The following is a 13121-nucleotide window of genomic DNA, read 5'->3' as shown; positions in this document are numbered from 1 at the left end:
ATCGTCCCATAAGGAACTTCGTTCCAATAAATACCATGCGGTCCGTGCCACGCATGACCGAACACTATGAAGGAAAGCCACATGTCGCAATCCTCAGCAGTGAGGGAACGATGAAGAAGAACACTTACATACTTAACTAACTTAACTTAACTACTAACTTAACTAAAACAGAATTGATAGTTAAGACTATTTTCTATGACTAAACTTTACTCGACTACTTTTAATACGGTGGCCAAATTGAAGATAGGAACATGAAATGACTCATCGGCTAGCCTAGCCCGGGAAAACCCGAGCGTGCTACCCAATGTGTATTATCTCAATGCCAGTATCTGTTTTCGTTATTACTCCATGTTTGGCAAATTGAAAAAAACTAGAGGTCCCACAGTAGTCGAAATAATTAATTGGAATTGTAAGTTTGTACACATACTATAATCACAAATTTCGCCAAGGCTTACACTATAAAAAAATATTAATAAAGACAAACAATATTTAATCTATTCTCAATTTGACCACAGACGTCAAGAACAAAAGTTTGACAATAAATAGTATGCATGCGTGTGTGCGTCAAATACATGGTATGTGGTGTGTGTAATGTTTTCTTTATTGATTTAATGTATCTTTTATGCGTTATTTTAAAAAAATATTAGCATTGTGCACTTCTTCTCTATATTCTCTATAAGTGTGGAAAATTTCATACTCCTCCGTCCGCGCAATTTTCGTAAAAAGGGATACAAAGTTTTTGCTTCACGTATTAATATATAGATAATCACTAGGAACACTGATGAATTATATGTATTTAAAATCACTGATATCTTGTTTAAAAATCTAATACAAAAACGATGTATATTGTAGACATATTCGTGACAGAAAATTGAATACAGATCGCGTGGTAATCTGGTTCACTAAGAACTAGATCAAAGGGCGATGTATGCTTGAATGAAAGACGCGTAGGCAGTTTGGCCGCGATTGTTTACAGGTCATTATCCTCTTAGGTTGAGCCCGTGAGCTCACCTACCGATCCGCGTGAAGTTGGAATACCCTCTTAGACTACTAACGATTGAGCAGGGAAAAAAGGAAGAGGCTATTCAGAGCTCAAGGGTGGGACAGCCGTTGTAACTATACTTGAGTCCTTAGAACTTATATCTCAAGGTGGATGGCTCATTTACGTCGTAGATGTCTATGGGCTCCAGTAGCCACTTAACACCAGGTGGGCTGTGAGCTCGTCCACCATCTAAGCAATAAAAAAAAAACATGTGTGCAATTCACACGTGGTAGAAGTGAAACCTTCCAAAATTAAAATACAATTATCCTAAACGTCTTAAGTATATGTAAAATTTTGTCATTAGTAAATAATTGTAAGGTAGCGCCCTCTGTGAAATGATAATTTAATTTCACGTATAATCCTAAATTAAAATTCACTACAAGAGCTTTCATACACACGTTAGTATTAAAAAATCTCACAGATGGCGCTGTATTAAATAGTATGTATATTTCTGTCTCATTCATCCTACACATTTTTGTATTTGTGTCTCTTACCTGTCGTTTTTTCCGTTGCATCCGGTTTGAAATCACAACGATTCTAAAGAAGTTTTCACTTCAAAAAGCTCAGTTGCAAACAGCTGTCATTATCAATAAAAGAAATATCGGCTATTTGCGATGTTTATATGCGGCACACGCTCATCGCAATTTTATTAAGAAAACTTTAGCAGCTACCTAACAGCATCCATTTAGCTGCTGATCAGCGAAACAATGGCTCATGTTACAGCCCATTTGAATAACAATAGCTCTCACCTAAACGAAAGTTCTGAGCCATCTTTCTCGCGCAACTGTGATTTACGACCATAAACTCGATAAATTGACTCACAAAAAACGTTAAGAATTATAAAGGAAAAAAAAAACTCTGAAAGCAAACTCTGAACGACCTATTAAAAACTTCATCGGGACCTCTGAACGTTTTTCGGGAAGAAATTGTTAAAAATTAGATCGACACCAGCTAATATAATAATTATGTGCTAAATCGTTATGAAGTCTTATATCGGTTCGAAACTATCCCAAGGTCTACTTCAGTAGAAACAACTTTTTGATCGTTTATTTCGATTCTAGTGCAGTGTTTTTTTTAAATCTTATATGTAAATATTAATTAGGAAATCAATTTTATAAAAGACGCAGAAAAATTCTAAATTCTGCAGAAATATTTCTTAATAATTCTGATAGAAACCTATGTAATAAAATTACATAGGTTTTTAATAGTTTATTATTATGGATGCGAATAGTATAGGACCGATCGTTGTGGCGAAGCTTGCGGGAGGCGTATGTCCAGCAGTGGGCGTCTGTTGTCTGATAATAGTGGCGCTAAGTATAGTTTGATATGCGGGAGTGTGGGTAAAATGAAACAACAAAATATTTTACTTCTTACACAACCTGATCTTCGAAATATATTACACAAGCGGCCCGCTTCGGCTCCGCTCGGGTCTTTAATACAAATTTCAACGATATTTGACGTTGTTTTATTTTTTTAAATAATAAAACGCTTATGACGGCATAGGTAGACATATGCTGTCGCGACACTTTTTGTAACTAATAATGTGTTCTACAAAGTCGTAGTACATTATTTTATTCTATCATCAATAGTTTTCGCAGGGCACGCGATGTAAAAAATATTTTAGGTAGTTTTTTTACACCTTGGGTTACATTATTGGAGTTTTAGAAAGGATCAGTAATTTTTTTAAAAAAAAAAAATTTTTTATGTCACTCATAAATAATGTAGCTTCCAAACAGTGAAAGAATTTTTCAAATAGGTTCAGTAGTTTCGGAGCCTATTCAATACAAACAAACAAACAAATCTTTCTTCTTTATAATGTTAGTATAGATTAGTATAGATTTATCAAACTTCTAGAATGTGATGCTAATTTGTAAGTTTCCAATCAACCAACGTGGCAACGGAACATCGGCGCCTCTATTCCCATTGATTCCTTACTGTCTGTCATTGCTAAACTTACATTATTTTCCAAGCTTCGTTTTCTTCTTTCTCTTTGTTATTTCATTAAATATATTTTTATAACTTCCCCTTGAAATGAAATACCTAATTATAACGTCATATAACGTGCTTTGACGAGTGCATGAGCTCACAGCCCGTCTGGCGTTGAGAAGTTAGCTGAGCCAATAGACTTCTTAATTAGACTTCAATAGAATCTTGAATCATGAGACCAGCCCAATCATTTGTACCTTAACGCGTGCACCCATCTAAGCAATAACGAAATAAAAAAAAGCTCACCTATACGCAGTAACGCTGATATTGCCTCTCAAGGCTATCCGCATAGGTAGGAAAAGGAAGCTGTACCAAACGCACATCGGTAAAATATTTTTAATCATATAGGAAGAAAAAGAAAGAAAAGGAAGCTAACCAAACGCACACCGGTAAAATAATCATAATATCCACCTGTCGAAAACTTTATATATTTATTTATTTAATTATACGTAAATATAGGCAGGCTTTAACGCAATATATCCATTATCTTTACAACGGCCGTCTGGTGTAGTGGTAAGTGACATGGTCACTACACAAGGGGGTCGCGGGTTCGAATCCCGCCAAGGGAAGATATTTGTATAATAAATATAAATGTATTTTCCAGGGTTATGGATGTATATTAAATATATGTATGTGTATAATAAAAATCTTACATTTATTTCCGTTATCTGGTACCTGTAACACAAGTTCTTTACGAACTTATCACGGGACCAGTTAACGTGGCGTGATTGTTAGTAAATATTTATATTTATTTATTATTATTATATTATTATTAAACCACACAAATTTTAGCGCTTAAAAAAATATTTTATCATGATTAACTTTAAGAAAATAAAAACATTACGAACATTCTAGGTTTTTATTAAACTTCAATGTGGTATAAGCAAAAGTTGGCAATGTAATTACCTTTTTCGGCAACGAAACTCTGTCCATCACTCGATATTACGTCTCTCTTACACTCTCCATTTTCTAACTTGACTGAGTAAGATAGACAAATAATATCTAAGTACTATGAAAGAATCTACCCGTTTTATAGCGTCATCTTGTTATGTGGAATGTGGATGTATTGTGATAAAAAAAACTACGTACAACGAATGTCTGCTCAGAGCCATTTTATTTTATGTACTTTACATGCGAGTTTGATGAGTCGTTCTTATTAAAAACTCCGTCTAGATGTCATGAGTGGGACAGCCGTTCTACTGTTCATACTGAGACTGAGTAAAACTTTAGAACTTATGTTTTTTGTTTTAATGAAGGATTACTATTATATATAAACTATTATATAAATATATTTAAACGATTATATAAACTATTATATGTATGTATGTGTGTATATATGTATGTATGTATGTATATTTTTATATGTATATGTGATTTTGTATATATGTAGATATACTTTTTTTTGTATGTATTCGTAACCTAATATAAATTTCATTGCACCTACCACGGTAGAGAATGCCTTAGGCATTAAGTCCGCCAATGTAAATTTTACATGAAGTGTAATAAATAAATAAATAAATAAAAATTACTGTTGGCCCGGAGGCCTTTCTAGTTTCACCAGGACAGATGGGTGAGCAAAGGCTTAGGTCTTCGGTAACCACTTAACACCGGGTGGACCGTGAGCTCATCCATCCATCTAAGCAATGAAAATGCCACTGAAACAAAATTAAATGTTCTAAATTAATTTGACATTCGACATCAATCACTTTCTAATTAAGCTAGAAGATTTATCAAGATGAACATTTGGCTTTTAATCAAAAGGAACAGGTGTGTTAAATAATAATCACACGGATACAGACGTACATATATAGATAATATGGGCAACAGTTATTCGCTACGTAGCTTCCAATATCGAACAGTATAAAAGTAATTACAAAAAAATTCCATTGACGATAACCGTTTGCAACTTCTGATTTTAATGAAACTATCTATGAAAACCACATAAAAATCCTTTCACTATTTCAGGATATATGCTCGAACGAACAACAAACAGCAGACAGAAAATTATTCTAAAAATCGCTGGTTTACATTCACTTCTTTAGTTACCCTATTTTATTACTTTCAGTTAATGTACATGCACAATACTACTGTTTTAACGCATTGATTGTTATAACGACCCGGTCGCACTCACAGCGACTAATACACTAACCAGTTCCTCTATACTTACCCAACTCTCTTTTTTTTTCCTAACTATTCTAGTATCCTCGAGGGGTTATTCTAGATTCAGCGAGCTAGTAGGTGAGCTCATGGGGCTTAAACTGGGAGTGTTGCTAACACTGGCCCTAGCAAGAGCTGTGCTTCACAAAATCTACCACCGGATCGGAAACGCGACACACTGACAAGATCCGGCTAGAAACTCAGTGGGCTGTGTCTATGGGTGAATTTACCCGTCGAGCCCTTCGTCGCAGGCGACGGGTTCGGCGAGGACGGTGACCGGTGCTTGAGGTACCTAAAAGTCACCGTTAATGGATCGGGAGGATCCGTAATGACGTTTTAGGGCAACGTCGACTGTTTGCCATTCGGTCCTCAGAAGAGGCCACGACAAGAGGTTTTTCATGTCGTGCCGCCTTCTCAAAATGGCGCCAACTCTCCACCAACCAAATCTCTCTATTGTACTATTGGCCTTACGATATTTTCGGACCTTGCAAGCTTACCAATAGCAGCGAAAGACTTTTGCGTTTTCTAATTCAAAAGATATCATATCTTTAGCAGAATAATTACTATGCGAATTGAGGAATCAACCTTATGTTTATAAGCTACGTTGCATTCAGGCCGTGATATCTCTGACCTCGGGCTATATGTTAACATCAGAGCCGCAATCGTGTCTCCATTTCATACTATAAAAAAGATGTCGTCTCGCCGACACGGCTGGCAGAGTTTAATTAATTTAAAAACGGGGATTTCTAAGTCTTTTCCAACGAGTTGGCTAACAGCCAAACCCGAGTCGCCAGATAGCGCATCGACCTGACTTAGCACCACTTTGAGAATAGTTTGCAACATTGTGGACTTTTCAAAATTTAACTAGTACATTTGTTGTTTGTGTGAGTGCACAAACGCACGCACTACGTATAGAAATTCATAGACACTGATACTGATTTTGTCAAAATCTCAATTAAATAGAAGCCGTGTTAAATACGTACTGTCATCAGTTTATGCTTGTCGTTTCAAAGATTTGCGAGTTAAATTGGCAGAGGACAGGGCTTATTGCTCGTAGAACAGATATTTGATAGAGTCAAAATCAACAATTTCATAATTGAACTTTTTGTGTGTGAACAGACACTAAATTAAGGTCTTAATTGCATTACTACGAAAACTATCCTGCCACCCATGAGAATATTTTCGTGAGACGACAGCTGTTCGAATATGTAGCTATAGCTATGAGCTTCTTCAGTATTCAACGAGCCACAGAAGTCTTGAAGTAGTTAAACTAATATTATTCAATTCTAAATTTAATTAACAAAAATTCGAAGCCAAGCCATTTAGAGATTGTTTATACATAATATGTAAACAGTGCTATTCTACTAGGCCAGCATTAAAAACATAAATGTAAGGTGAATTAAATTTACAGGCATTAATCGTAAATCAACGTCCGGAAGTCTGGGAGGGTTCAGAGTTCATTCTGAGCTGCATGGCTTACGGATCTCCACATATCGCCTTCACTTGGTACAAAGATGGAGTCAAAATCAATTTTAATGGAACAACAAGGTCAGTAATTTTTGAAGGTAGCCATTTGATTACATTGCCTTTTAATATCTCGCGCAAAATATGCATGTATGAGGTTTAAACACGCCTCTTCGGGAAAATCTCTCTCAATATTATCTCAACAGTTTCTCATATTCTACTTATATTTATTCAACCTTTGAATTAAAGTAAGCATCATTTATCGCTTTTAAGTTATTCGGTTATTTATCGAATATCCGTTGTGAATTCTGAAAAGAAGTTTTCAAACTTCTTCAACCTGTTTATTCAAACAAAACCTTTCAAGGACAATGTAATTTCTATTCCGGCGACTCGTAGCTATGAGAATTACTTCCAAAATGTATGTTTTAATTTCCCGAGCGGTTCTACGACAGGGAACACGTGCCTTCTATGTATTTTCTCCGTTCTAACTCCAAACTTGGGATAAGTGGTAAAGCTTGAGCTTGGTACCGACGGAAGCGGGAATTTCCCTAGCTCTTCAATAAAACAAATTCGAGGTAATACTTAAAGCGATGTTTTACAACAAACAAAAGAGTCTGGTATATTCTTAAAATACCAAAGTTAGAAATATGGTCGATACTTTTTTTTTAAATATTGATTCACCAACACGTATTCAAAAATCACTTCCACAGTGAAGAAATAAGACCAATCTTATTTGAAAGACGTAAAAGTGGCATTTACGCTGTTACTAATATGAATTTCGCTTAGAAACTATTGAGCATTCATATTGAATTCGTAAATCTATACTGAATATAAAAATGAATTGCTGTTCGTTAGTCTCGCTAAAACTTGAGAACGGCTGGACCGATTTGGCTAATTTTGGTCTTGAATTATTATTTGTGGAAGTCCAGAGAAGGTTTAAAAGGTAGATAAATATGAAAATGCACGGAATTAAATAAAAATATTTATAACAATTTCGTTTTCCCTTTGATGTGTCCCCAGTTGGACGGATTCCTTTTGTTTGTTTTAAGTTTATTTTATACAAAAGTTTAGGCCTTTTATTTATCGATTGAGGCACTAAGAAGTCTGCCGGGTCAGCTAGTAATTTAAAAAAATTGTCAAAATCGCTACCGCCGCTCTCGTCACAATGCGCCAGCTCACGCGTATTACACAGCATCAGCTTATCCTTATCATATTACTACGTTTGTACCTACTTTGCATCTGTGAATACAATAAACGAGAAGACGCTACCAGCACCCATTCCTTGCGGATTAAATATATTTACGTTGTGTGTTACGTTCACTTGAGAACATCTTTAGTTTGTTTGTGTTCGATTATGAATTTTAATGGAATTCGGATGTGATTCTAAGCTTATAAACACTACAATTGGTGCCGTTTTCTACTCAATGCATCCTCCATGCTTTTTTACTGGTGGTAGGACCTCTTGTGAGTCCGCGCGGGTGTTTACCACCACCCTGCCTATTTCTGCCGTGAAGCAGTAATGCATTTCGGTTTGAAGAGTAGGGCAGCCGTTGTAGCTATACTGAGATCTTAGAACTTATATCTCAAGGTGGGTGGCGCATTTACGTTGTAGATGTCTATGGGCTCCAGTAACCACTTAACATCAGTAGGGCTGTGAGCTCGTCCGCCCATCTAAGCAATAAAAATAAAAAAAAATACGTGAAATATCAAGCTTTTTTTTATATAGTTTATTAGTTAGCGACTATAGTTTGATGGATAGCCCTACACCATATGTTTCCATGAGTGTCGTAGCAGGCGACTGACGGATTCACTGGCTTAATGGCAGCAGCGTTCTTTGAGTGTATCAGTTTGAGTACATCAGGGTACAGTGATAGCCAACTGGCACTTTCTTGTGGTAGAACATATTGTTAACCCGAAGGCAATGGTGCGAAAAAACCCACCCAGTTCATGAAATATGAATTCACAAAACCGACATTTTTGTTTTAGCTATGCAAATGCTCTTTCTATGTAGCTTACGTCATGTAGTGAATCGTTGCTATTTGGTATCTGAAGCGATCTCTATACATCCTATTTGTCGTAACTATAAAAACAAAACCATCTCGTTCGTGTTTAAGAACGTTGCCAGCTCATAATACAATTAAATAACGTGTAAATATTCAAAAGCCCCGATTTTCCACTGCATATGCTGACACATAAAGCCGTTTTCCTTTGGACTCCGAAGTATTTACGTTAAGAGAGCACTAACATAAGTTTAACCCTTGTCCTCGACCCGTTCTAAACTTGTTTTCTGTACTATTCCACGAATGGTTTTATAATTTCGCCCCCAAAGATGTAGGTCACCAGTGGACTGTTTACATATTGAGCGACTATTAGACGACGCGCAAACAAGTAATGAATTCATTCTATCGTTTTAACTTCATTGTTGTTGGTTTTTTCTTTACAAACGTTTCGTCAAATTAAAATACAATTTTATCGTATTTAACAGTAGAGAGGAAATAATTATTTTTATTTGTCTGAAATCTTTAAAAATATGTACAAAAGTAATTAATAATGTTCGCGAAAGCCCATAAATAGTTTGTTTTGTTTTTTTCCTTAGGTGGGTGGACGAGCTCACAGCCTACCTGGTATTAAGTGGTTACTGGAGCCCATAGACATCTACAACGTAAATGCGCCACCCACCTTGAGATATAAGTTCTAAGGTTCAGTATAGTTACAACGGCTGCCCCACCCTTCAAACTGAAACGGATTACTGCTTCACGGCAGAAATAAGCAGGGTGATGGTACCCACCCGTGCGGACTCACAAGAGGTCCTACCACCAGTAATTACGCAAATTATAATTTTGCGGCTTTGATTTTTATTACCCGATGTTATTCCTTCACGGTGAAGGTAATTCGTGAACATCTGTTAAGTACGTATTTCTTAGAAAAATTGGTACCCGTCTGCGGGATTCGAACACCATTGCGTCGCTAGGTACGAATGCACCGGACGTCTTATCCTTTAGGCCACGACGACTTTAAACGTTAGATCAACCGAATTTTCCTTGGTATCAAATATAGTTAGTTACTCTGATAAGAAGAATAGTAGATATATCACCAAACAGAATTTTCCTTAACTTTACATTACATCTTGTCCTCAGAGAAATCTGGACTAGGACAGTCTCAGAAGACGCCCTCGGTCGTCGTATGTCGGTACTCGGAGTAGCTGAAGCCAAAAGACTGGACGGCGGCAAGTGGTCCTGCACCGCTGATGACGCCGGCAGAAGACGTTGCAGAGCCCTAATGCTGGCAGTCCTGAGACCACCGAATATACGGCTTGTACCTTCCACTTTAACAGTAAACAAGGTAAACATATACGATGGCATTTTGCTTAGATGGGTGAACGAGCTCACAGCCCACCTAGTGTTAAGTGGTCACTGGAGCCCATAGACATTTACAACGTAAATGCGCCACCCACCTTGAAATATAGATATTATTATGTTCTAAGGTCTCAGTACGGTTACAAAGGCTGCCCCACCCTTCGAACCGAAACGCATTACTACTTCACGGCAGACACAGGCAAGGCAGTGGTACCTACCCGTGCGGACTCACAAGAGGTTCTACCATCAGTAAATTATATTACAGGTCGTAGCCTTGTAATTGGCTTGCTAGGTGTTAAGTTCTTTGAAATGAACACCGCGTGACATTTTTAGCTGACTTCAAAGAATAAAGCAAGAAGCTCTCTTTCACGACTGGCTTTGTGTTTTCGAACATTTATTTTTAAATAATTATTAATATTTTTATGTTACTTAAACGTTATCTCAACGTGGCCTGGCCTCTCTTTGATAAATTACGCAATGAACTGAACTAATATTTAGATCGGAATTTATAAAATTAATTTGTGCCATTCTTGTTGACTGTAAGCTTGAGGCGTGAATTTTAATTAAATTTATCCTCCATGTACTAATAAATATTTTTGTAGGGAGAAAACGTGAGCATCACGTGTTTGGCAGGAGCAAGTAGAATGCACGGTGCTTTGGGGTTCAGTTGGGCTCGAGAACGCGGTCTTTTACCTCTGAATCCAGGTCGAGAAGTGTGGGAAGACTTGTACCCTGCTGGAAGTGTGTTGAAATTGTATAACGTTCAGGTAAGGACGCTTAACAAGGGTACTTCCGATCTAGGACAACGGTGAGAAGAAATGAAATGTAACAATTTACCACACAACTTGCTGAAACGTAATCTGATCCCAACGAAAAAATTTTTTTATTTGCAACCAGTTATATGTCTTATTGTCTAAACAGCTAATTGAACCAAGTAGAACAAACTCTTTGTTTTTTCAAGGATCTTAAGATAGGACTACGGCCATCGCCAATTCATTCTGCTACCCAGCACGCATTCAGTATAGAGGGTGTCCCAAAATTCAACGATAAGCCGGTACCGATGTATGGTCGGGTCAATAACTACCCATGGAAAAATAAAAGAGTTTTGGGACACCCTGTATGCTTCTAGGAACCTAAGCACCGAAAACTTACATTTTTTTATTCCAGAAATCTGGTGAATTCCGTTGCCAAGTATCTTCAATAGCCGGTACTAACTCTAAGGGAGTAACAATGTGGGCTCTTGGAACTAAAGACGAGGCTTGTGAAAGTGACGCTTCGCATGGTCTCCGATGGCCGAAAACTGCCCCTGGTGCTCATGCCTCAGCGTCTTGCCCTCCTGGACACACTGGAGAAACTACTAGGTAATAAACAAAAAAAGGTAGTCTCGCCAATTTATTTTATCTAGTTTTTGGAACGAAGTTCCTTATGGGACGATGCGGAGGGGTACCCTAACCGGGAAAAAACGTCCGTAACGTAAGATTTTTATTAGTAATGCACACAGTGTACGACTTGACTTTGTAATAACGTACAAAAATTACATATTTTTTTATCATTCATTAACCACGATCTCAGAGCGTTCGTTTGCGAAATACACTAACTTTTATGCAAACAACTGTGAATGAAGTGTACCACAATAACTTCGCACGTTACCGAATGACCGTGGGCTGTTGCGAAAGGTCCAGTTTTATTTTCTTTATACCTCGAATAGAAGTTAAAATTAAAATTTTTATAATAAGAAACTTCGTTCCTATTCGGTGTCCCACGACACCACACATCTTTTTTTTTTCATAAATCGCTTAGCGTGGGTAGGTCTCCCATAAGATGGACCGACGACCTGAAGAAAGTCGCAGGAATCTCGTAAATGCAAGCAGCTCCGAACTAGTATTAGACATCTATGGGCTGAAAGATGGATTATTAGAATTAGTTTAAGACCTAGAAGTCGTATAACTACATTGAAGTACTTTTCTTTCTTAACTTCATTACTTCAATGTCGTACTGGTGGTAGGACCAGGTAGGTGGTGAGTCCGCACGGGTAGGTACCACCGCCCTACCTAATTCTGCCGTGAAACAGTAATGCGTTTCGGTTTGAAGGGTGGGGCAGTCGTTGTAACTATACTGAGACCTTAGAACTTATATCTCAAGGTGGGCGGCGGCATTTACGTTGTAGATATCTATTGGCTCCACTAACCACTTAACACCCGGTGGGCTGTGAGCTCGTCCACGCATCTAAGCAATAAAAAAAAGTAATTCAGCTTAATGAATATCATCCAAACCCCGCAAATTATACGATGACACAGCTTAATCTGGAAATGTTGCTGAATATTCTCCAAAGTTATACAGCGCAGTCTGCATAAATAAACATGGTTCTATGTTACAGATTCTGCGAACCGAAAACGACCCAGCACGGTGTTAAATGGAAGCTACCAGATTTCTCCGGATGCGTCGCGGATTCATTAAACGACATTTACGAGCAAGTACGTGTTCCTCGTCCGCGTCTCCTTTGAATGTAACTCACGAAATTTTGACTCGTTTGCGTATGGAACTGTTAAAATGAAATCGTATAGTTCCTTATGCGAAACTTTTGTATTTAATAGTGGAATTTGAAATATATCTAGTGTTGTGTTTTTGGAATGAAGTTTTGGAACGAAGTTCCTTATGGGACGATGTGGAGGGGTACTCTAAGCTGGGAAAAACGTCCGTAACATAAAATTTTTATTAGTAATGCACACAGTGTACGATGTAACTTTGGAATAACGTACAAAAAATAACATATTTTTTTCTCATACATTGACCACGACCTCAGAGCGTTCGTTTGCGCAACACACTAACTCTTATGCAAACAACCGTGAATGAAGTGTACCACAATAAGTTCGCACGTTACCGAATGACCGTGGGTTGTTGCGAAACCTCCAGTTTTATTTTCTTTATACCTCGAATAGAACTCAAAATTAATATTTTTATAATAAGGAACTTCGTTCTTACCCGGTGTCCCACGACACCACACATCTTTTTTATTTAAATACACTCTTAAGTAATGGAGTTTACGAATATGTTAATTTAATTAAACGACGTTTTCGCTTCTACGTCATCACAAAGATGTGGGGAAGCTTTTTGTT

The 13121-nt window shown here is 37.4% G+C and overlaps 1 protein-coding gene across 3 annotated transcripts in view; it reads left to right on the top strand.

The window, feature by feature from the left end:
* LOC101741141 (uncharacterized) overlaps positions 1 to 13121 on the top strand; it is a 428733-nt gene that overhangs the window by 403257 nt on the left and 12355 nt on the right. For all 3 annotated transcript variants that reach the window (XM_021353562.3, XM_021353563.3, XM_062676060.1), the window contains exons 10-14: positions 6597 to 6733; positions 9787 to 9991; positions 10608 to 10772; positions 11173 to 11366; positions 12383 to 12479. In XM_021353562.3, coding sequence (XP_021209237.2) covers positions 6597 to 6733; positions 9787 to 9991; positions 10608 to 10772; positions 11173 to 11366; positions 12383 to 12479 — 798 coding nt within the window. The remainder of the gene's footprint in view (positions 1 to 6596; positions 6734 to 9786; positions 9992 to 10607; positions 10773 to 11172; positions 11367 to 12382; positions 12480 to 13121) is intronic.

Source organism: Bombyx mori, chromosome 25 (assembly GCF_030269925.1).
Source record: "Bombyx mori chromosome 25, ASM3026992v2".
In the NCBI taxonomy this organism is placed as follows: domain Eukaryota; kingdom Metazoa; phylum Arthropoda; class Insecta; order Lepidoptera; family Bombycidae; genus Bombyx; species Bombyx mori.
Note: the sequence above shows the minus strand (reverse complement) of the source record. Positions and strands in the feature narration are given on the sequence as shown.